The sequence below is a fragment of the Myotis brandtii genome, unplaced genomic scaffold (assembly GCF_000412655.1).
Source record: "Myotis brandtii unplaced genomic scaffold, ASM41265v1 scaffold123, whole genome shotgun sequence".
In the NCBI taxonomy this organism is placed as follows: Eukaryota; Metazoa; Chordata; class Mammalia; order Chiroptera; family Vespertilionidae; genus Myotis; species Myotis brandtii.
The window spans coordinates 17,202,563-17,226,145 of record NW_005354291.1 but is presented as its reverse complement, the minus strand read 5'-3'; the positions used below and the strand labels follow the sequence as shown (position 1 = coordinate 17,226,145).

Here is a 23,583-nt window from a genome sequence, read left to right as displayed (position 1 = left end):
TTGTTTACCCATATCTTCAGAAAAAAATCACTTCTACTATTGTGGTAAACAACCTGCTTCCCTATTTATAATGGTCTGGCCCTCTAGCAACTTCAGGGCGAAATTATAGCTAATTTGCCTACAAACGTCAGGTGGTCATAATAATCTGGCCACTCAGTGTATGTTAAAATTACAGAAAGAATTCAGCATAACAAAACAAATTCATAGGATCCTTTCTCAACTTATAAAGAATTTCGAGCCGTGCCACATTCATCTGAATAAATGAGAACTGAAGTTAATGTTTGATCAAATGACATTGGGGATATGCAGTCAGAAAAACAGAAATCATCTCTCCAGTCTGACCACTTCTAACCATCCTCTCTGACTTTGCCAGAAATAGAACCTAAAAGATCCTGCAGATGGTTCAAACCAGGTGTATTAACTGTCTCCTCCTACTGGAGCCCATAAGGAACAAAGCCCCAGGACCCACTGAGTAGGTATTTCTGACTGTTAAAGAATATCTTTGTGGAATTTTGTTTCAGAGTCAGCATTTAATTCACGTTACTGATGGATCAAGTTACTCAGAGTCAAGTTAGCAGCGGCATTGATATCGAACCAACCTTTTCATCATTAGTTCAGATGCATCAAAAAATTCCTTGATGCCCTGGTATGTGCAGTTCAAGTTTAAATAAAATCCAACATAGATTTTAATTATTTTAAATATTTTTCAAATGCCACATTTTCCTCTCAAACAATACGGGATTCATTTGTATTTTTAATCTGAAATATGCCAAAACATATTTTCTGATTTCATTCTTAACTAGGGTTACTAAAATTTAAAATACTTTGAAGTAATTATGGTCTTACTTTTGAAAAAAATAGAAAGTTCTTTCATAATAGGGGAAACAAAATTCCACATGATCAATTTTATTAGATTTCAAATCTAACCATATGAATAACAAAATTGATTTTGTATATATATTCTGCCCTAAGAGCTAAAAGACATCTATTTTAACAAAGCCTGTGAAACTGTATGTTCTGACCCAAACAATGATAATTTGCGCTTACAGCACTAAATTTTTATCTTATATATCTCTGGTTCCCACAAATGGGAGTTTTAAATGTGAATCTGCCAAAAATCCCCAGTGTAAGGCTATTTCAAACATAATTATAACAGATATAAAGTACAGTAAAGCCTGGCACACACAGTGAACAGACAATAAAGATAAATCTTTCAGTTTTGCTTCATCCAACCATTTTGAATTAAATATCCTAACAACTATCATATAGAAGTTTTTAAGATATGATAAGAATATTGAAAAGTCTTCCACAGGAAAGAAATAAGAATGGGAAACAGATCCCACCAGGCAAACCAGGATGCAAATCTGATTTAAATGAGAAATAAAAAGCAAAGAAGTAATAGAATCTGCTAAGAAGTCAGAGACAGCCAAAAAGTCATTTTGAAGAATATGAAAACCTTGCTGCAAAAAGGGATAGTCTAAAAGTGGACTTAAAAAAGTAAACAGACTAAATTCTAAATCATTAGTCATCTTATTTTGTGACCCAATTTTATCCTAAAACTGTCTATAAAGAACATGTTTTCTTGTCCCCTTAATAACAAATATTGAAGCAAATATGTTCCGTCTATTAATTTTTTTAAAATAAAAACCTTTGGAGAAGCACAAACTACTCAAGAGATCTTTAGAAAACCATAATATAATTGTACACACACACACACACACACACACACACACACACACACACACAGTTGATATACCTAATGCATCCCCCAAATAGAATAATCCATTTTTTAAGACATTCAGAAATGAAGGGAAAGACAAGTAAACTTTTTCCTAGAAGATGAAAAGCAATTGATGGGGGGGTGGAAATTTTTGGTTTTGAAAAGAAATTTCTGTTTGTTCTGAATATGTTTGTAGACTTAGCTGGAGAAGGTATAAACCAAGATAAAAAGTTTAAGATACTGGTGATAATGGGGATAAATGTGGAGAAGCTCTCCCAAGGGAAAAAGGGAGAATAGCTGAAAAAAATTCACAAGGTAATCACGTTTTATATTTTCAACAAAATACTTATTTTTTTAACTGTACATTTTAATAGTGATGAGATTAGTTTGGCACTTAGAAAAACTGTGTTTCCATGAGAAGCTCAGCCCTTGGAATGGAGTAAAAATAAATATACTATTCTGGTTATTTACTCATTTAGAGTGACCACTTTCTTCTTTTGGCACAAATAGTTATTGTAAAATTTTATGAAGTGTCCTCTCAAATAGCTGGTCTTTCACAAAGATAGAAGGATTGACTCATTGGTTTTGAAAACATTAAAAACCAGTTTAGACATTACCTCCTCCATGAAAACTTTTCTGAGAGCTCTTATTACCCCTTGATAAACTTTGCAATTCTATGTGACCATGTATCACAATGCTTTCTATTTGTCTCATGTTGGTCTCCTGGACACTAAGATCCATGACTTCCCTCTGCATAGGGAGGACTTTGAAAAGAGGCTGATATACATGTAAAAAAACCTGATACACACACATAATGCTCAAATATTATTATGATATTAATGACGTAGCCTTAGCTTTTAAATGTGTCTAAGAGTAAGAGTAATGATACTAACTGTTGATCTCCATGTAACTCCTTTAGGTACTATAATGCTCTCACAAATGTTTAACTTGCTTTAATAATAGGGGGCGGCGGGGGGGCTTTGATTAAGAATACCTAACCCTCAGATCTGCTGGACTTAGCCTGCTAAAGAAAGCCCAAAGTCACAGAAGGAAAGCTGGGAAAGCAAGTTGATTCAGACACTGATCATTTACTGAAAACCTCTTCTGTGTCAGCACAATCCTAGATAGCATCGTGTTTGTAAACAGGCACCAATTTGAATATAAAATATGGTTGCATACTTTAATGTTATATGTCAATTATATCTGAATTTTTAAAAAGAAATGGATGCACATTTAGAGATAGCTTTATTCTGAAACTAGAGGCCCAGTGCACAGATTCGTGCACTGATGGGGTCCATCAGTCTGGCCTGTGCCCTCTTGCAATCCGGGACCCCTTAGGGGATGTTGGAGAGCTAGTTTCAGCCCAATCCCTGCAGGCCAGGCCAAGGGACCCCACTGGTGCATGAATCCGTGCACCGGGCCTCTAGTATGCATATAAGATCTTTGTTTAATCTCTTCCCGCCCTCCCCCCCCTCCCTTCCCTCTGACATTCATCAGTCTGTTCCATGTTTCCATGCCTGTGCATTGAGCATCTGCCCCCTGGTGGTCAGTGTGTGCCATAGCTACTGGTCGAATGGTCGCTTAGGCTTTTATATATATAGATGATTACTAAAAGAAGCAGATCTCTGTAAAGTGTGTGTGTGTGTGTGTGTGTGTGTGTGTGTGTGTGTCACGTAAGCAAGTTGGATGATGAGAAATAATGAGAGCCCTAACCAAACACCAAGGAAAGTGTCGGGACTTGATGAACAGGAAGGAATAAATCCTATGTTAAGATAGCAAAGGCTCTGAGAGAAGAACCACAAACCTAGTGCTTATTGAAATATTTGTACCTCATCAGTATTGCAACAGTATTTGTGGTCATGAACTTCCTACAAATAACAGATTTTCAGGTTACAATTCTAAAGAGAGATGTGATTCACAGTCTAAGTACAAGGGTAATATTGACCTCTGATGAGCCAGCCAGGACACAATTGGTGTACACAGTCTGCATAAGAGAGTTCAGGAAGGGGTGGCCAACACATTCCACCACGCCTTTGTGGGTATACTTGGAGATCATTCTCTCTTAAAAAAGCCAACATGGAGGCAAAATATATCCAAAAATCCAGCTTTTTGCCCCTACAGTACTGCTACTGAAGCCACTGAAATCACTATAAGTGGGAAACTCTCATCCTCTGCTTTAAAATTATGTTCAATAAAGGCAAAAGTCCATCAAAACTGTTACATGTACTCATTAGAAGCCAGTATCAACTGCTTCAATGCCATATGTCTGTGCATATATTTAAGGAAAAAATAAGTAAAGGAAGGAACTGTGCATGTGTTTAAAAGCAGTGATTAATATTCTCATTCAGAGTATGTTCTTTTTTTTTCATTTTACTTTAACAATATTCTTGAAATCTTTGACCAGGTAAAGAACCTTCTAAAAAGATCCTTCTGTTTGGGGATTTGCAAAAATTGTGAGCATTAGCTCATTCTTGTAGCTTTGCCCAGATCAATAATAGTAATTAGTGTAATTTTTAAAATAAAGAGAAAAAATCTGAATTTTAAGTCCGTTGGCACAATCCACTCCCTTGGCTCTAGTGCAAACACTTTCTTTATCTAAACTAGCAACACCAAGCTTAGAGCAGAATATATTAGTAGGAGGCCTCTTTTCTGACTCATAACAGTTGATTTATTAAAGAAAATTTTGTAATTTTTTAAAAAGTGTATCATTTCGGAGACCAAGATGGCGGCATAGGTAAACACCGCAGACTGCTGCCGCAAACAACCACTTCAAAAATACAACTAAAAGACTGAACGGACATCACCCAGAACCGCAGGAAGGCTGGCTGAGGAGAGACTCTTCAACTAGAAGGAAAAATAACAGCACACCGAGGCTCAGAGGAGGCGCAGTGTGGAAAATACTCAGGTGCGGAGGTGCGCGCGCAAAGCGGGCTGGTGGCTGAGAGCGCGGTTGTCGTTTTCGGTCAGGGGGGAGTCTCAGACTCTGAGCTCCAGATACGGGCGAATCGCTGGGGACTCGGACCCAAACGGGAGAAGCGGGAGTGTCTGGCATCAGTTGGAAGGCAGCTTTCCCTCCGAGGTTTGCAGCGGTTCCGGGGGTTCTGAGAAGCAGAGCCTCTGGGAACAGGACTGAGGGCACCATAACGGCTCCCTCCGCCCGCCCTGTTGAGCCCGCCCCGCCCAAGCCCTGCGCAGAGCCATTTGCCGGATCGCCTCAGGCAAAGGCTAGATTAGCACCTCCCCAGAGGACAGAAGTTTTCCGCGGCAGACACAGCTGATTCACACAGCCAGTCGGCCTGGTGGTCAAATCCCTCTAGTATTAACTACAACAATCAAGGCTCAACTAGAACAAGACTGCGCACAAAGACCACTAGAGGGTGCACCAAGAAAGCATAAAAAATGCGGAGACAAAAAAACATGACAGAAATGGACGATATAGAGCTAAAAAACGCAATTTTGAGGGCTTGCAATAAACTTTTGGAGAGCTTCACGAAAACTAATGAGACCCTCGATGCTATGATAAAGAAACTAGAAATTAAGCATACACGCTCTGAAATAAAGAATATTACACCCAATAGCAGACCAGAGGAGCGCAAGAATCAAGCCAAAGATTTGAAATGCGAAGAAGCAAAAAACACCCAACCGGAAAAGCAAAATGAAAAAAGAATCCGAAAATACGAAGATAGTGTAAGGAGCCTCTGGGACAGCTTCAAGCGTACAAACATCAGAATAATTGGGGTGCCAGAAGATGAGAGACAGCAAGATATTGAAAACCTATTTGAAGAAATAATGGCAGAAAACTTCCCCCACCTGGTGAAAGAAATGGACTTACAGGTCCAAGAAGCGCAGAGAACCCCAAACAAAAGGAATCCAAAGAGGACCACACCAAGACACATCATAATTAAAATGCCAAGAGCAAAAGACAAAGAGAGAATCTTAAAAGCAGCAAGAGAAAGAGACTCAATTACCTACAAGGGAATACCCATACGACTGTCAGCTGATTTCTCAACAGAAACTTGGCAGGCCAGAAGGGAATGGCAAGAAATATTCAAAGTGATGAATACCAAGAACCTACAACCAAGATTACTTTATCCAGCAAAGCTATCATTCAGAATTGAAGGTCAGATAAAGAGCTTCACAGATAAGGAAAAGCTAAAGGAGTTCATCACCACTAAACCAGTATTATACGAAATGCTGAAAGGTATCCTTTAAGAAGAGGAAGAAGAAAAAGGTAAAGATACAAATTGTGAACAACAAACATGCATCTATCAACAAGTGAATCTAAGAACCAAGTGAATAAATAATCTGATGTACAGAATGAACTGGTGATTATAATGAATCAGGGACATAGAAAGGGAATGGACTGACTATTCTTGGGGGGGAAAGGGGAATGGGAGATGCGGGAAGAAACTGGACAAAAATCGTGCACCTATGGATGAGGACAGTGGGTGGGGAGTGAGGGCGGAGGGTGGGGCGGGAACTGGGAGGAGGGGAGTTATGGGGGGGGAAAAAAAGAGGAACAAATGTAACCTGAACAATAAAGATTTAATTAAATAAAAAAAAAAGAAAAAAAAAGTGTATCATTTCTAAACCACAAGTTTAGGATGAAGCAGTTTAGAAATGGCTGTACCCCAATATCTTTTTAAGTTTTTTAATTGGTATTTAGAGAGAGAAGAAAGGAGAAGGGGAGAGAGTGAGAACTATCGCGGTGAGAGCAGAACATTCGATCAGCTGCCGCCTGCACGCTGCCAGGGATGGAGCCTGTAACCCTTCAGTGCACGGGATGATGCCCAACCAACTGAGCCACACCAGCCAGGTCTGTACCCCAAGACATTTTGACATACAATGTATCATAATTCAAACTATTTTTATGAAAAAGAAGCTTATCTAAAAGTATTACTTGGCTATAAATATTTAATGACTTTTTAAAAATCAAGATAATTAGTTTTTACCATAAAAATATCGTGGCAACGTAGTCCCTGTTGGACTACTTTATTTCTTTTCTAAAATCTTTTTTTGTTTTCAGAAAATGGATAAAAAGGTTAATCTGAACTGATGATAGCCACCATCCATATGTTGACAAATGACCTTATATTCTTTTCAGGTGTGTAATCGTCTTAGTTTAGTAGAGGAAAAAGGAAGGTTTTAATATTGTGGCTTCATGCTCATTGTGGGATTAATATATTTTCTCACCTAACCTCCGTATTTTCCTCCCTGCTGCCCCACCCTGTAAAATATACTTATTCATTAAAACTGAAATAAATTAGCTTTTCCTTCTTTGGGGGGTTCTTTCCCACATTCTATACTTACTGGATACTATGCTTTTGCAATCTTAGTAAGAATGGTGCGAAAGAGCACATATTCTACTTGCTGAAAAGAAAAGGAAAATTTCTTAAAGAATTATTTGGAATTGGCAGAAAATTTTGTACCTTCCACAGTCTAGAGTCCTCAGTTTTATCTTTTCTAAGAAAGTTACCTGCCCAATCTCTAATTCAGTATAAAAGTTACCTGCTAAAGTGAAAGGAAATGCACAAAGAAGAAACTTTTAAGGTAAAACTTTTGAGGTAAAATATACACACTATGGCATTCTGTGTATATACAAAACAGACTATATAACATACACACTCACTCTCTGATTTAACTGTAGGCTGAGAAAGCCTTCAAGGATTTAAGTACAAATTCCTCTTCATTATTAAGATTCCTTTTTCATGTCCTGATTCCAGCGATGAGGAGGAATTTGAAGGACAGCTGGTTTTATTTTGGGGCAACCAATTACTAAGAGAGTCATTTGGAACTTGAAGCACTGACTCAATCACCCTCTCTCTGCTCTCTGAGGTACTTAGAATAAGTCTGTTACTTCCAAATGACCACTGTTCAAATATCTATAGCTTATTCCTACTGACTTCGCTAGTCCAAAGTAAATATGCTGTTTCTCTAATTTTTTTATTTGGCAGTATTTACTCTTAAAAAACAAGATTTTTACGCAAAAGCAACAAGGTGTGGCTGACACAAAGGACATGCGTCCACAGCTGCAGTCCACCCACCCCCAGTGGCTTCACGTGACACAGTGTCGACTGAGAAGCCCTGAAACATTCCTCAGATTGCTCGAGGCCTGTATCACCATGCAGATCCACCTGCCCAGATCAGCTGTTAGGAACTCTCTACAGCTTGACAATCACGCTGGAGATAAGTGTGCCCTGACCGGTGAAAAGCAGGACTCTTGGCTGACACCCTCTCTTCCCAACCCCTCCTGTGTATCAGCTTCACCTATAACCCCCATCATACTGCTTAGTCATTTGAAATTGTCACTGTGGTGTTGTCATCCCTAATCCACTTTTATGTCATGGAGTTGATGAGCCTAGTGTAAGATCTCATTTTTACCTACATCAAATCAGGTCATTTCAAAGGTATATGAATAAAATTATCAGGGAAGATTCCCCAAAGAAACTTGTGTACACAGCTTTCTAGGACTTCTTTATTCAATCACGTTGGCTCATCTAATCTGACATGCAGAATGGGACAACAGCTGGAAGCTTCAGACAGGATAATTTGGAGCACTTGGACCCAAAAAATGATTAACTATTATAATTTTCTGTTAGCCAATCATTATTCTGACTCTTTTTTCACTTGATAAGAATAGTTTGTATAATTATATCTTATTTTAACCTTTCAGATATATTTGATTAGTAATTTTGAGCACACATTAAGGCTAAAATGGCTAAAAAACTTGCCGATTTACAAAAGGATAATTTTTCTATGTATGCATTTGAAAGCCTTTCAGTCAAATATAAACATATGTACAAAATTAGGTCTAACACTTAAATACCAATTGTAATGTAATAGACACTACAGAATAACTGCTCATTCTACAAGAGAAAAATGAAGACACAAACAAAAAGAGACACAAGGTTCCTTTTGCCCAATCACTCACCTTCCAGAACTGTGCTGTGCTCTGGGCTAGAAAGCTCAAAGTTCAAGTCACATTGTACTTTCAGAAATGTTTCCCCTTTTAGTTATGTATCATAAACATCAGAACAACACTGAGCTTTGAAATAATCTGCTGATATCATCACTCTTCAGGAGAGGAGGGAGGGTCCTCCCCGCAGTGCTCATGACTAAGGTTATCTGTGTGGAAACAGGCCCCTGGTTGCCTAGGAATTCGTTGGCTCTTGACTGGTTGTTTCCCACTCTACTTGAAGTCATAACCTCTGTCTGCTTGAGATATCATCATTCATCTTCAGAGTCATGGAGTGTCATGCTACATAAAAAGAAGTTATTATTTGAAACACCTTTCAGACATTCTTATCAAATGAAGAAAGAGCCAGAGTAACAGTTCGGTGACTAACAGAAAAGTATAATATTCATACACTCTCACAGTCTCTCTGGCCATTCTTTTTAATGTAGCTTCTTTTTTTAAACCAAAGAATTGGATAAATTATTTTTGGGTTTTCCAAAGAATTAAAGTAATAGGCAAATAACTCAGTTGTATAAAGTTCCATTGCCTTCCTCTTTCTCACTCCAACCTTGAGATAACCCATCTTATGCCCCTGAGATTTTATTTTAACCCATGAGATAACCCACTTTAAAGCCTATTGTGTATCATTCCATGTTTTATTAATATGTTTACACAGTCTTATTCACACATACATTTGCATAACATACCCCAGTTTTGTAATACAACCTATTACAAATCTGGGATAATCTCATGTTGTTCTGCAATTTGCTTTTCAACATTATCATAAACATTTTTCCAAGCCAATATACACAATTTGACCACACTGTTTTGAATGACTGCACAGTATGTCACGCTATTAATGTAAAACAAATTATATAACCATTTCCTTGTTGACGAACAATTAGAGTATTTACCAACAGCTTGCTATTACAATGTTACAGTTAAAATACTGGCACATGTTTGTCTACAGATTTATTATGTTTTTTTACTTCTATAGGATAGAAGCCTATATGCGGGAGTGATATCAAAGAGAGTATACATTCTTACTTTTTAAAAAATTCTGCCAATTACTTTCCCAAAAGACAGAACCAACAGTGTTAGTGTGTGCCCTTTTCCAGCAACTTTGATACTACTATATGTTATTAACCTTTTAAATATTGTCAAGCTGGGGGTAAAAAAAAAATCAGGTTTTATAATTTGCACTTTCACAAGATCAGCTGAAATATTCAGCTGTTATTTTATTGTAGCTCGTATTAAAAGCTATATTCATCATTTGTCAAGAGACACCACATTGTTTTTCTACATTTCTTTTTAAAACCCCAAAGGACACAAACGTTATATACTATTTGCTTTGTAAATGCCCTGTGAAAATAAAAATCTTAACCTACCTACCAGGAGAGTTAATGCCACAATTCTGTTATATGAATTCAACTATGGATATTATCCAAATTATGCAACAGGATTCTAATTTTTTTTTAAATCTTTATTGTTCAGATTACATTTGTTCCTCCCCCCCCCCATAACTCCTCTCCTCCCAGTTCCCGCCCCACTCTCCTCTCTTGTGGTCATCACTGTAACCAGGTGATCAAACTTAGCTCTGATAATAGTGGGATAGATTGTGGTAGCATAGTTAACCCTGTGACCTCTAAGCAACATAGAACTGTACACTTTATTTATTTATTTATTTATTTAGTTAAGGTTATTTTTATTTACAAGTTTTGAAAAATATAGATTTTTTACATGGGTTACTTGTGCAAAGTTAAATTTAGAAGAATGATAAATGCACTCCCCTCCTCCCAGTTCCCGCCCCACCCTCCGCCCTCACTCCCCACCCACTGTCCTCATCCATAGGTGCACGATTTTTGTCCAGTTTCTTCCCGCATCTCCCATTCCCCTTTCCCCGCCAAGAATAGTCAGTCCATTCCCTTTCTATGTCCCTGATTCATTATAATCACCAGTTCATTCTGTACATCAGATTATTTATTCACTTGATTCTTAGATTCACTTGTTGATAGATGCATGTTTGTTGTTCACAATTTGTATCTTTACCTTTTTCTTCTTCCTCTTCTTAAAGGATACCTTTCAGCATTTCGTATAATACTGGTTTAGTGGTGATGAACTCCTTTAGCTTTTCCTTATCTGTGAAGCTCTTTATCTGACCTTCAATTCTGAATGATAGCTTTGCTGGATAAAGTATTCTTGGTTGTAGGTTCTTGGTATTCAGCACTTTGAATATTTCTTGCCATTCCCTTCTGGCCTGCCAAGTTTCTGTTGAGAAATCAGCTGACAGTCGTATGGGTATTCCCTTGTAGGTAACTGAGTTTCTTTCTCTTGCTGCTTTTAAGATTCTCTCTTTGTCTTTTGCTCTTGGCATTTTAATTATGATGTGTCTTGGTGTGGTCCTCTTTGGATTCCTTTTGTTTGGGGTTCTCTGCGCTTCTTGGACCTGTAAGTCCATTTCTTTCACCAGGTGGGGGAAGTTTTCTGCCATTATTTCTTCAAATAGGTTTTCAATATCTTGCTGTCTCTCATCTTCTGGCACCCCTATTATTCTGATGTTGGTACGCTTGAAGCTGTCCCAGAGGCTCCTTACACTATCTTCGTATTTTCGGATTCTTTTTTCATTTTGCTTTTCCGGTTGGGTGTTTTTTGCTTCTTCGCATTTCAAATCTTTGGCTTGATTCTTGGGCTCCTCTGGTCTGCTATTGGGTGTAATATTCTTTATTTCCGACCGTGTATGCTTAATTTCTAGTTGTTTCTTTATCATAGCATCGAGGGTCTCATTAGTTTTCGTGAGGCTCTCCAAAAGTTTATTGCAAGCCCTCAAAATTGCGTTTTTTAGCTCTATATCCTCCATTTCTGTCATGTTTTTTTGTCTCCGCATTTTTTATGCTTTCTTGGTGCACCCTCTAGTGGTCTTTGTGCGCAGTCTTGTTCTAGTTGAGCCTTGATTGTTGTAGTTAATACTAGAGGGATTTGACCACCAGGCCGACTGGCTGTGTGAATCAGCTGTGTCTGCCGCGGAAAACTTCTGTCCTCTGGGGAGGTGCTAATCTAGCCTTTGCCTGAGGCGATCCGGCAAATGGCTCTGCGCAGGGCTTGGGCGGGGCGGGCTCAACAGGGCGGGCGGAGGGAGCCGTTATGGTGCCCTCAGTCCTGTTCCCAGAGGCTCTGCTTCTCAGAACCCCCGGAACCGCTGCAAACCTCGGAGGGAAAGCTGCCTTCCAACTGATGCCAGACACTCCCGCTTCTCCCGTTTGGGTCCGAGTCCCCAGCGATTCGCCCGTATCTGGAGCTCAGAGTCTGAGACTCCCCCCTGACCGAAAACGACAACCGCGCTCTCAGCCACCAGCCCGCTTTGCGCGCGCACCTCCGCACCTGAGTTTTTTCCACACTGCGCCTCCTCTGAGCCTCGGTGTGCTGTTATTTTTCCTTCTAGTTGAAGAGTCTCTCCTCAGCCAGCCTTCCTGTGGTTCTGGGTGATGTCCGTTCCGTCTTTTAGTTGTATTTTTGAAGTGGTTGTTTGCGGCAGCAGTCTGCGGTGTTTACCTATGCCGCCATCTTGGTGGAGTCTCAGGATTCTAATTTTTAATCATCTGAACTACATGTCAATCTTAACCATTAAAAAGGTTTTGCCAACTCTCCAACCTGGCTGTCAAAGTCAAATTAACAAAGCATTAACAACCAAGAAGACAAACAAAATCCACAGACTGTCACTAAAGCTTAGTATGGTAGTGATAATGCAGCTCCTTTGAATTGAGGAACAGGAAGGCTTATCTGAGGTGATAATAATTAAGACCTAGGTATCAAAAAAGAACCAAGTGTGTGTAGATAAGGAAGAAGAGGGTCCAGAAGGCATGGTCAAGGAACAGAAAGGCCAATGGGTCTAGAAAATAGTGACGGCAGGATCGTATATTGGACTGTAACGACTGAGAGTGGAGCAAATAAGAGATAGGAATCAGGAATCTTGTTTGCACATGTGAAGTTTGAAGACAATTATATATTCAAGTGCACATGAGGTTAAGCAACCCAAGAGGTGACTCCAGGGTCCAGGAAGAGGCCAGGGTTAAAGATATGGATTTAGCAGACATTGACGTCAAGATGCCATTTAAAGCTACTAGACTCAATAAAATTGCCTAAGGGTCATCCAGAGAAATGAAAAAAGTCAAAGGGTGGATAGATAGAGAAATACCATCACAGTGAATGGCCAGAGAGACTGTGAGAGTGTATGAATATTATACTTTTCTGTTAGTCACCGAACTGTTACTCTGGCTCTTTCTTCATTTGATAAGAATGTCTGAAAGGTGTTTCAAATAATAACTTCTTTTTATGTAGCATGACACTCCATGACTCTGAAAATGTTCTTGAAAATATAGTGGTGGCACACTCTGATTTAAAGATAGGACTTTGAAAATTAGATCTATCTAAAGCTTTAATATGCAATTTTTTAACTATACTGATTTATGAGTAAACACATTAACTGTCTGTCACAAAGTATTATTACCTGGTGCATATAAAGTGTTGGCTACTTAAAGAAATTGTTAAAGGGGGTTTATTGTGTGAAACAGTAAATTAAAAACATATTTAAGTTCTTTGATTCCTATGACACTGAGAATGAATGCCTCTTTAAATTTTGTACCCTTGGTGCTTTCCCGTCCCTCTCTCCTATTTGCAGCATAGTCGATTCCTTTGAATTAGTTTAAAATATGTTTTATTTCATTTATTCAAGTGACTAAAATAATGAATGTGCATATATCAATTAAAAAGTTGACATCTAAAATAAAAATCCCAATATAAAGTTTAAAGAGGGCTTGGAAATTTACAAATGCCATGACCTAACAAAAATGAAACTAATTCAGTCCTCCACTTCTCCTAATTTACTGTTGAAACCTTCCATCGCATTTTGATTGTAGCTATATTAAGAGTGGAAACCATAAAAATCTTAGACGAATCCATAGGCAGCAAAATAGGAGACATTTGTTGTAGCAATATCTTTACTGATACAGCTCCTAGGGCAATGGAAACTAAAGAGGAAGGGGAGGGCAGTTGGGAGCAACCAGGCCTGCAGGGGAGAGCAGTTAGGGGGGACCAGGTCTGCACGGAAGGGCAGTTGGAGGCAACCAGGCCAGCAGGGGAGGACAGTTAGAGGTGACCAGGCTGGCAGGGGAGGGCAGTTGGAGGTGACCAAGCCTGCAGGGGAGGACAGTTAGGGGCGACCAGGCTGGCAGGGGAGGGCAGTTAGGGGCAATCAGGCCAGCAGGGGAGCAGTTAGGCATCTATCAGGCTGCCAGGGGAGTGGTTAGGGGGTGATCAGGCTGGCAGGCAGAAGCGGTTAGGGGCAATCAGGCAGGCAGGCAGGTGAGCAGTTGGGAGCCAGGAGTCCTGGATTGTGAGAGCGATGTCTGACTGCCAGTTTAGGCCCACTGGGATTGGGCTTAAATGGTCAGTCGGACATCTCTTGAGGGGTCCCATCTTGGAGAGGGTGCTGGCTGGGCTGAGGGACACCCCCCCATGCACAAATTTTGTGCACCAGGCCTCTAGTAAATAATAAAATCCCAAAAGGAAATAAAGAATTAAAAGAAGGAGGAGAAGAGGAGTAATAATTTGATATAGGATAAAAGATTATTCCAAGCTGAACACCCAAGTCTAGATTTTAAAATTTTATTTAATAATACATAGGATTCATGAGGAGAAAAAAATTTAGATATCCTGGTGAAATTTCAGAATTTAAAGATGAAAAGAAAATAGTCAAGTTAACTAAAGTAAATAATAGCCTACTTACAAAAGAAATACAATCAGGGGACACAGACACTTAGGGGGGTGAGGGCATATGCTCGGAGATGGGGGAGGCCGGCGGGAAGTCAATGGAGGGAAAAAGAGACATATGTACTACTATTTATAATACTTTAAACAATAAAAAAACAAATGAAACTAAACAGACTACAACTAATTTTAATTTCTTAATTTATCTTACATCGTGGAATTGGTTCTTGGAGTATCACTTTTGAAAGTTAAAAAATTGTTTAACACTATGTACATCCGAAAAGTCCAATATACATGTAATTTTCAGATTCCTTTACAAGTTTGTTTCCTCTTTCTGGCAATAAACATAACAGAAAGAATGACTTTGTAATGAAATTGAAACAAAAAAGCAAAAAAATTCACTCAAAGTTAAGTTTTGTTTTGAAGCCATTAAACAAGTGCCAGGTGTTTTCCAAGCAAGCAGCTGAGACTCTTAAATACCTGATGACTATAAAACAGTACTTATATATTCAATGCAAGTTGAGTTTCTTGATCTGTAAGTAAGCAATTTTAACAAATAATCTACTTATGTGATTTATTAAATGTATTATTTATAACATACAGATATATTGTAATTATAGAATGTATAAAATCTTGGTTAAATCCAAGCAATAAGTACATAAACTTCATGAATAATGATTTTATTCAAAAGAAAAATATAAACTGAATAAAGCAGTAAAAGATGAATAAAATAAAATGAATTAAGAGAAGTGTAGTTTGCTCAGTAACAAAACCAGATAATGAAGAAGCAGTTTACTTTTAAAAACATCGTTCACATTCCTTGGGTTCTGACTGGCTCATTTATATAATTAGATGTTTATGGAAAATTTAGCTTTCAACAACAGCTAAAAGAGTCTTGCTTCAAATTTCAGGAAAAAAAAATGGTAATTGGAAAAATTAGATATTTTAATTCCAAAAATACTGCAAATAACATTTTAATATCATTTTAACTCAACTAAATAAACTTCATGGTCTAAAAACTTAATTTCAAATCCCTGTCTCATACATGGCAATAAAATCAGGACAAATAAAAATAGCAAAGTCTATACTTTCTATAAATAAGTATATAAAAACTTAAAAAGAGAAAAACTAAGTAGTGTATATTTATTCAATAGTAGAAGAACAGCTAGTACATTTTTAATGTCAGATATGTAGCTATCTCATCACTCAACACAAGCTAGATAAATAAATAAAGCTAAAAGAAATGCAACGATAATTAAAGAAATATACTCATTAGAAAATAAAACAATGATCAAAGTGATACTATCCACATAAAATTCAGAGAGGAATGAGAGGCAATGGGAAAAAAAAGCCTTAAGGATAGAAATGGGGAAAAAAAAGACAACAAATAAAGTTGAGGTTACTTAAACAAATAGTACTCTGAAACTGAAGACAATTATTAAAGTGGGGGCTTCAAAAAGAAAAAGTCTTACTCACCTGAGTGAGGAACACAGACAATAGATAAAGCAAATAAGAACAAAAGGGAACTTGGCTTCCACTTCCAGGGACAGCTCCACATTCCACCTGAGCGAAACATCCTGCGATGGAAGAAAGCAACAATCAGGACACTTAGAATTCAATAAAACATTAGGACAATAACAGTAAATGTATAGGTTTCCAGCAGGAACCACCAAATAGAAACCTTTTTCAGTCTTGCTTCTAAATAATGGTGATGAACCAATCACCTCCTTTATGCTAATTAGGCAAAAGAAAAAAAAATCCATTTATTTTACTTGCTATCTGGTGGCACCTTCTTTTTCAGAGAATATATAATAGGTGATCTCTGAATGAACACGGGGAAATATTCATATAATTTAAAAATAATATTAAAAAATAAAGCAATTTGAGAGTTTAGCATCACATGACCATGGAGGTGGCAAGAGGACAATTATATCAACATCCCCTATAATCTTCCAGAAATTCAGACTTTAAGAAAATATTTTCACTGTATAACATCTGCTCCTTCACAAATGGAGACAATTGAAATTAAATTAAATTGCCCCTAAAACAAAGCATTGATTCATTAACATCCAACAAGATTAATTAATGTCTTTATCTAGTTATCAGTGTATTACAGAAACTAGTAAATGACATTACATGGAGGGGTGGTGCTTTGAAAACTCTCAAATAATTCTCTGTATATCTAATGGTCTTGTCTTTAAACTCAAAGTTATACTTAATAATGATTTAGACAAGAACAGCCATATTATCTTTGCTCAAAATAGTGGTTTGTTATTTTTCATTGACTCAACCCCATCAAAAGAGGCAAGTCAGTGAAGGAGCAAGTATAAAAGTCAGTCACCAAAGGGGACCCTAAATGAACTAATGACAAGAGAGTCACAAAGCATGAGGATACATGAGTAGTAATAAGAAATCTCCAGATCTTAACTCCCCAAAAAGAGTTAGTTACTTTGATTGTAAGTGGTAATTGAGAGTCATTTTACTTCCAAAAGAGGGGCAACTAATAAGAAACCTAGGGGTCACAGTACAGTTGAGCCTTAGACAACCCAGGAGGGTAGGGGTGCTGCTGACTGTGCAGTCAAAAATACATGCATAACTTATGACTCCCCAAAATCTTAACCACAGTTGTCTCTTAGTATCCTCGGAGGATTCGTTCCAGGACCCTGGAACGATACCAAAATCCACAGATGCTCAAGTTCCTTATATAAACTGGTGTGGAACAATGCATCCAGTCGGCCTTATGCACCCCAGATTCCCAACCTCAGATCAAAAATACTATTTTCTATCTGAGTTGGTTGAATCCTCAGATGGGAAACCAGAGATATGAAGGGCCGATTGTATATATATATTTATTTTTTAAAAATTGGCATATAAGTGGACCCAAGCAGTTCCAACCCATACTGGTCAAAGGTCAACTGTGATACTTTCTTTAGCTGAAGGTGGCTCATCTGGAGTAAAATATATAATACTAAACAGGATACCAGAAAAGTGGAAAGAGAAATAAATACTCAAGCAAAAACAGACATCAAATGATTCTTGCACTTATCTCAAGCATGCATTTCAATCTGTATTTTTTTGGTTAGAGACCATCTAAGTAGCAAAAGGAACATACCCTAGACTCAGATGGACCTGGCTTTGTTACTTATAAACTATGTAGCCCTGGGGGAATTTACCGGACCACCTTGTATCTACTATTTTTCATCAGCAAGTTAGGAACAGCAATGGAATTTAATCCATAGAGTTGTTGGATGATTAAATCAGACCATGTCTTTTAAGGATAGTGACTGATGCTCAGTAAGCAGTCAATAAGTATTAGTTATTATTATAACCATCATACCAGGCATACTAATATAAGTGTGGTTATTCCGTCAACCAAGACTCCACCATTCTGCACAGTGAAATCAAAAGAAAAGACTTAAAATAAGAATGGACAACAGGATTAATGCCATAAGCCAACACCAATGAACTGACTTCATGGCTACCTCTGGGATCAGAAATAAAATAAATGATTCATTGGGCCTTGAATACAAAAATTTCAAGTAGTGTCTCATATTCATGCCATGATTTTATATTCACCAAAGTAGAATTACCAGCATCATACAGCCCCTAATGGAAATTCTTAACTAGGGAAGGGTTAAGTTCTAAAGATGTTTTTTGTATGAAAGGTATGTTTTTAAATACATCCACCCAAAATATCTGAAATTAAGAGCAGTGCAACTGCTTATGAGAAGCAATCTAGTAGAGTAAGTCATCATCATAATAATGGATGTGAACTGTGGACTATCACAGAGTTACATCTTGGAGCTTCTATTTACTGTGTGGTTTGTGAGGCAAAACTCTGAGCCTATTTTTCTTCCAATTATCCACCAAAAAGAACTAGCGATAGCACGACTTGACACTTAGTAAGGACTTTAAAAAGGGTAAATGATAAACTTCTGTCACATAGAAAATTTACTCATTTGGATGAATGTGTCCATTTCCCATTGATGCTGGATGAATGAGGTATTTCCCATTCATGCTGAAGATGAATGACTGTGCTTCTAAGACAAAAGCACAATTCTATATCCAAAGAAGTTTTGATCTGAGAGGACCAAAGATGAAGTATAACCTCCTCGTTTCACAGAGGAGGAAACTGAAGCCCAGAGCAGACCAATCAAACTTGGCTTGTCAGCCTTACAGATATTAACAGAAGGGGGAACGCCCAAGAGAATACCCAGGAGAAGGCCCGGCTTCTTAATCTCAGTCCCATGTGACAATTTCCTATCGACATGTGACTTATGGTCCCTTTTCAGTTCAAATGCTCTCTGAACAGGATTCAGTGAATTACATTCATTAGCTTGGCAACACTCAATCCTGTTTATTTCACGTGCTCACACAACTTTCTTCAACTATAAAAGGTTGTGACATTTATGGATTCCATATCCAAACCTGAAGTTGTTTTACAAAAGCTGCCTGCAGCCCTGTCAGACAACCCAGGGCTTGATGCATTCCAGTTCTGAAGACTCCACCATTCTGCACAGAAAACGCACGCAGGACAGGGCAAGTACTTGTAACCAAACATAAACCATATGACACGCCAACTTTTGTCCACTTTACTGTTTACTAAAGAACAGAAACAAATAAATTAAGAATAGAACAGAGGAAGGAAAACACTGTGTGTCTTCTCAGGGGATCATTTAGCAAAGACACATCCCTGAGATTTAAACAATTTTCTCACAAGAATGGAAAATCCCAAACAGGGTTACTAGGGTTCTAAGTAAAAACTACAAAAAAACATAGTACAATCTGTGTCACTTGGGTTGTGACCTCCAAGTTCTATTGAAGAAAGCAAGGATATTTTTCAGTAGAAGAGAGTCACAGACTTTATAATCTGAAAAGAATCTAAAAATTACCCAATAAAACCTATCATTTCACAGGTGAAAGAACTATATAATGATAAACCACTTGCCCCCCCCAAAAAATCAGTGGTTACAGAGCCAAAAGACCTCCCTGCCCCCATGTCACCTGGCTTCCAACTCACCTGTCATTCTGAAAACCAAACTACCTCGATTGCAAACTCGCTTCTCCTTTTCTATCTGTAAAGGCTACAAAATACAACATGCCTGAGTCCTATCTCGGGAAGCTTGAAAACTTAACTCTTTCATATGAACTGTTTTAAAGGTGGGTACAACCCTTTGTGGGCATGATTTAATCCAAATTCATCGCTGAAATAATCTAAAAAACCAACCATCATTCATCTATTTGCTCCTACCAGCTCCTTTAAACATCACAGTTTAAAGAGAAATTAGCGAATAAATACTGAAATTAGTAGAGAAATTGATATGCTACTAGGTCTATTAATATCAGCAATAATTAGAATTAACTTCATTCTCCATGTCCCAAATGAATTTCCCTGGCAAACCCTTTCATAAAGGGGTGTGAGGAGTAGCATAGAGCATGCCTTAATTCTTCCAGAGTGAAAACAATGGAAATTTGGTTTATTCAAGTCTGCTTCTAATTGTATTTTTTCTTCTGGTTAAAGATCATGTTCCTGAGTCTAAGCAATGAATGAAAAGGGAGATGCTATTCTATTACTCAAGATTGTTTATTAAGTTGGGATCATCCTGCTTCAAAAAGGGGGGAGGGTTTATTCTTCAAATCTGTACAAATCTTGACTCTTACTTGAGCTGTAACATGCATAACTGGCTTGTATCATAGGTGAAATTAAAAGGCACCCTTGAGAAATACACACACACACACACACACACACACACACACACACACACGAGTACATGCAGTTGTGACACTATGCTAGAGCAAAATGTTACCACTGGGAGAAACTGGGTAAAGCGCACCCAGGATCTATCAGTATTATTTCTTACAGCTGCATGTGAATCTACAAATACAAAATTTTCAATTAAGAAGTCACCCTAAATCCCTGATGTATGTAACTTACTCTCAGATGTTTTGCAAAGAAAATTGTGTGTGTGTGTGTGTGTGTGTGTGTGTGTGTGTGTGTACAGGGTGGAGGGAAGAAGAAAGGAAGGAAAGTGATAAAATAAATGATGTAAATATTTTTAATAAGTGATTCTGTGTAAAAGCATACAGGTGTTCTCTGTACTATTCTTGCAACTTTTCTGTAGGTTTAAAATTATTCCTAAGTACAGTTAAATACACACCTATGCATTTACACTGAAGTGTATCAATGTTTATCTTATGACACATTCATTGCTATTGAGTAAATCATTGCTAGTTTGATAGAAGAAGTGTCTCATTTGAATTTCCTTTATTTGGATTGGCATGTTGAAGTTATTTGTATAATGTTCTGTTACATATAAATGGTTTTCTTACTGATTTGTAATTTTTTTTACCAATTCTATACTAACCATGTTAAACCTTTGTCATGTTTGCTATAAATGTTTTAAATACAGTAAACTTGAAGAAAACGAAATACTTCCATCCTGAGTAATGCCTATAAAGTAAAGTAGGCTAATACTCAGGTAGCCACACTTGGTTTATTGGCATTTTCAGTTACAATTGAAATATCCCTTAAATGCTATCTCCTCAGTATGCATCCAATGTAGATAATGTAATAGTCATCCAATTGGAAATGAACACGGAAAGATACAGTTTTTGCCCAAGCATGCCACACACATTGAACAAAGTCTTTTTCTATTTAGTCTAAAATCTAAATTGTATTTAGAAACTTTTAATCAAAACATCATAAATATAAACTCTGGAAGATATGGGCAGTTAAAAAATGGTCAGGTTTAAGGAAGCATCTGTAAGTTTATTTTTAATATATAAACTGATTCTCTTTCAAATCATTATTTCCAGAAATCAGAGTGACGTGTCCAGTTAGGCAGTAAAACTACAAGCTTCTAATATTTCCCATAAGCCAAGAGACAATAGCCTCATTCACCATTCACTTTGGAAAAGCACAATGTCATGTAATTTATATAAGCCATAAATGGAACAGTAGCTTCATGCAGCTTGAGACCAATTAATGCAAGTCTTGTTAAACCTACTAAATTCCCTAGGGTATGAAAAACATGCAGTCCCTACAACTCCAAAATATATTTATAAAAGTCCACAATTTCAGAACTTGAGTGTAATGATATATAAATATTCTTTCTCCATAAGTAGTAGGCAGAAAATATAATTAGCTTGTATACTTGAATCTATTAAAATTTAAAAGGTAACATAGTTTGTTTCTCATTTTAACTTTTTTTCAAGAAGACAGTAGAAATATTTACATTGGAAAGGTTGGTGTTATTTCTATATGTTCTAACATACTAATATCTAAAAAGAATCGGAGCATCTTAAACCATTCCATGTGAATTATAAACAGCAAAATGGAAAAAAGAAACAGTTATCTGTCAAGAAATAGAAAAACTTCCAGCCAAAACAGCTCAATAAAGAACTCAATCAACGTACTAAATTCTATATTTTATGTGATTAAATATTCATGCTTTCACTCTATAATGACATAAGATTTTTTAATCATGTGCAAATTCAAATGGACTACATAACTTCATTTCATAATCAGGACATTTGTCCATTACCTGTTGACCATTTTCACATCTTTTATTTCAAAAATTGGTACTCATATTTTATTTTTACGTATAACATGCTTCCCCCGCCCCCCCCCCCCCCCAAAGATGTACATAACCAGGAGAGCTGAAAGTAAGCTAGACAAATATCTGCTGTTTAAAAACCTAGTATACTTTCAGGAAAAACTGAGGTTTAGAACAAACTCACATTCATTAAAAATGCGTCACCTTTGTATGAGAACAACTCTTATATGAGACTGTTGGCTGTATCCCAAAATAAATTCAGTCTATACCTTAACGATTCTACTGGCATAAGTGAAACTTTAAAGTTCACAGGTGAAGAATGACTTCACATGCAATTTTAATAAAAATAAGTAGTTCCCTTCTAACTGTACCGGCCACTACCAGGAACAGAGCTACAGACTACTAGGCTTGCGGTCATTGCTCTTGCTCCTATTTTAAAAATGTGTACTAGGGAGACTGGGAGGTGAAGGTGCAAGGAAGGGAAAGACAGGGCCTGAGCGGGTATGTCTTTTTGCAGGTAGTAAATGAAAGAGGGAATTTAAATGGAAATAAACAAGGATCCAGTAGTTGGGGGAGGTAGGGTGACTATCAATTTCTAGAAACTCCTGTATCTTCGTCAGTGGGAGGGAGAAAAAGTCTATCAGGGTGTCTGCCCAAGGTTAAATAAAACACCAGGGGTAAAATTACATATTACAAGAAAAAGTAACTTCTGAGTTGGCCACAAAAATAAGCCTGGCTCTTTTGAGAACAACCTTCCTTTTTTTTTTCCTCTCTGGAAGGCCAGGCGGTGCGCGGTGGCCCTTCTGCAGGGTTGCTCTGAGGCACCTCACCACTTAGATGATAATTCCATAGAAACAAAACCTATTATTATAACCTTCTCTTTGCCCTATACCCTCCCCCACACTTCTAATTCTATACAAGTCCCCCCCGCAGAGCCCATCACATAAATGACATATTCCTTAATGACTTTTTAAATCTACCAAGTACAACCCAGAACCTTTTCTGCCCGATTTTTAAAAACCATTTGAATAACCCAAAGATCCAAGAATAACTCCTCCAGTCCAGGGTGACAATGTGTAAAGTCAACATTTTCTCAGCATACCGGTACCTTCCAAGCCCCAGGTGTTGATCCAGGAGAGCGCTTTCTTGGCAGAGCAAGGCCCCTGGACGCAGGCGCCCGGCCTGTTACTCCTTGTTCAATTTGAATCGAAAACACGCTTTCCCCATTCTTGAAGCCCTGCCCTTTTTTATTATGCTTTACGCCGCCCAAATATGAGGTTTACCTCTCCCTGGAAAAAAAGCAAGCCACACACACACACTCACACATGTCACAGCTCATGCCTCAGGGCCTGGGGGCACACTGAAGACAAACCGGTTTATTTGGTCCATACAGTGGAAGTCCTCACCAAATCACTTGGTGGAGGGGGGCGGGGGAGGGGGGCGCACAGGTAAAGGTGTGACGGAATCTGAGACGACGGGGAGACTTACATGTTGGCATTACTGCGCTGGTGTCCCCACGGGCCGCGCGGTCATCCTCCGGGTCTTCCCCCGGCTCTGCTCCCAGCTCCCCAAAGGAGACCCCCGGCGCC

The 23,583-nt window shown here is 38.0% G+C and overlaps 1 protein-coding gene across 7 annotated transcripts in view; it reads right to left on the bottom strand.

Annotated features, from left to right (window-relative positions):
- The window catches only part of ADGRG6 (adhesion G protein-coupled receptor G6), a 137,564-nt gene extending 113,987 nt beyond the window's left edge, over positions 1 to 23,577 (bottom strand). For 6 of the 7 annotated variants that reach the window (XM_005859072.2, XM_005859073.2, XM_005859074.2 and 3 more), the window contains exons 1-2: positions 23,483 to 23,577; positions 15,915 to 16,015 (exon numbers count right to left, since the gene is read on the bottom strand). In XM_005859072.2, coding sequence (XP_005859134.1) covers positions 15,915 to 16,015; positions 23,483 to 23,484 — 103 coding nt within the window. In that variant the 5' untranslated portion in view covers positions 23,485 to 23,577. Of the gene's footprint in view, positions 1 to 15,914; positions 16,016 to 23,102; positions 23,194 to 23,482 lie in introns of those variants that run through there. The other variant, XM_014533881.1, reaches the window with a different exon arrangement.
- Positions 23,578 to 23,583: the final 6 nt, after the last annotated feature.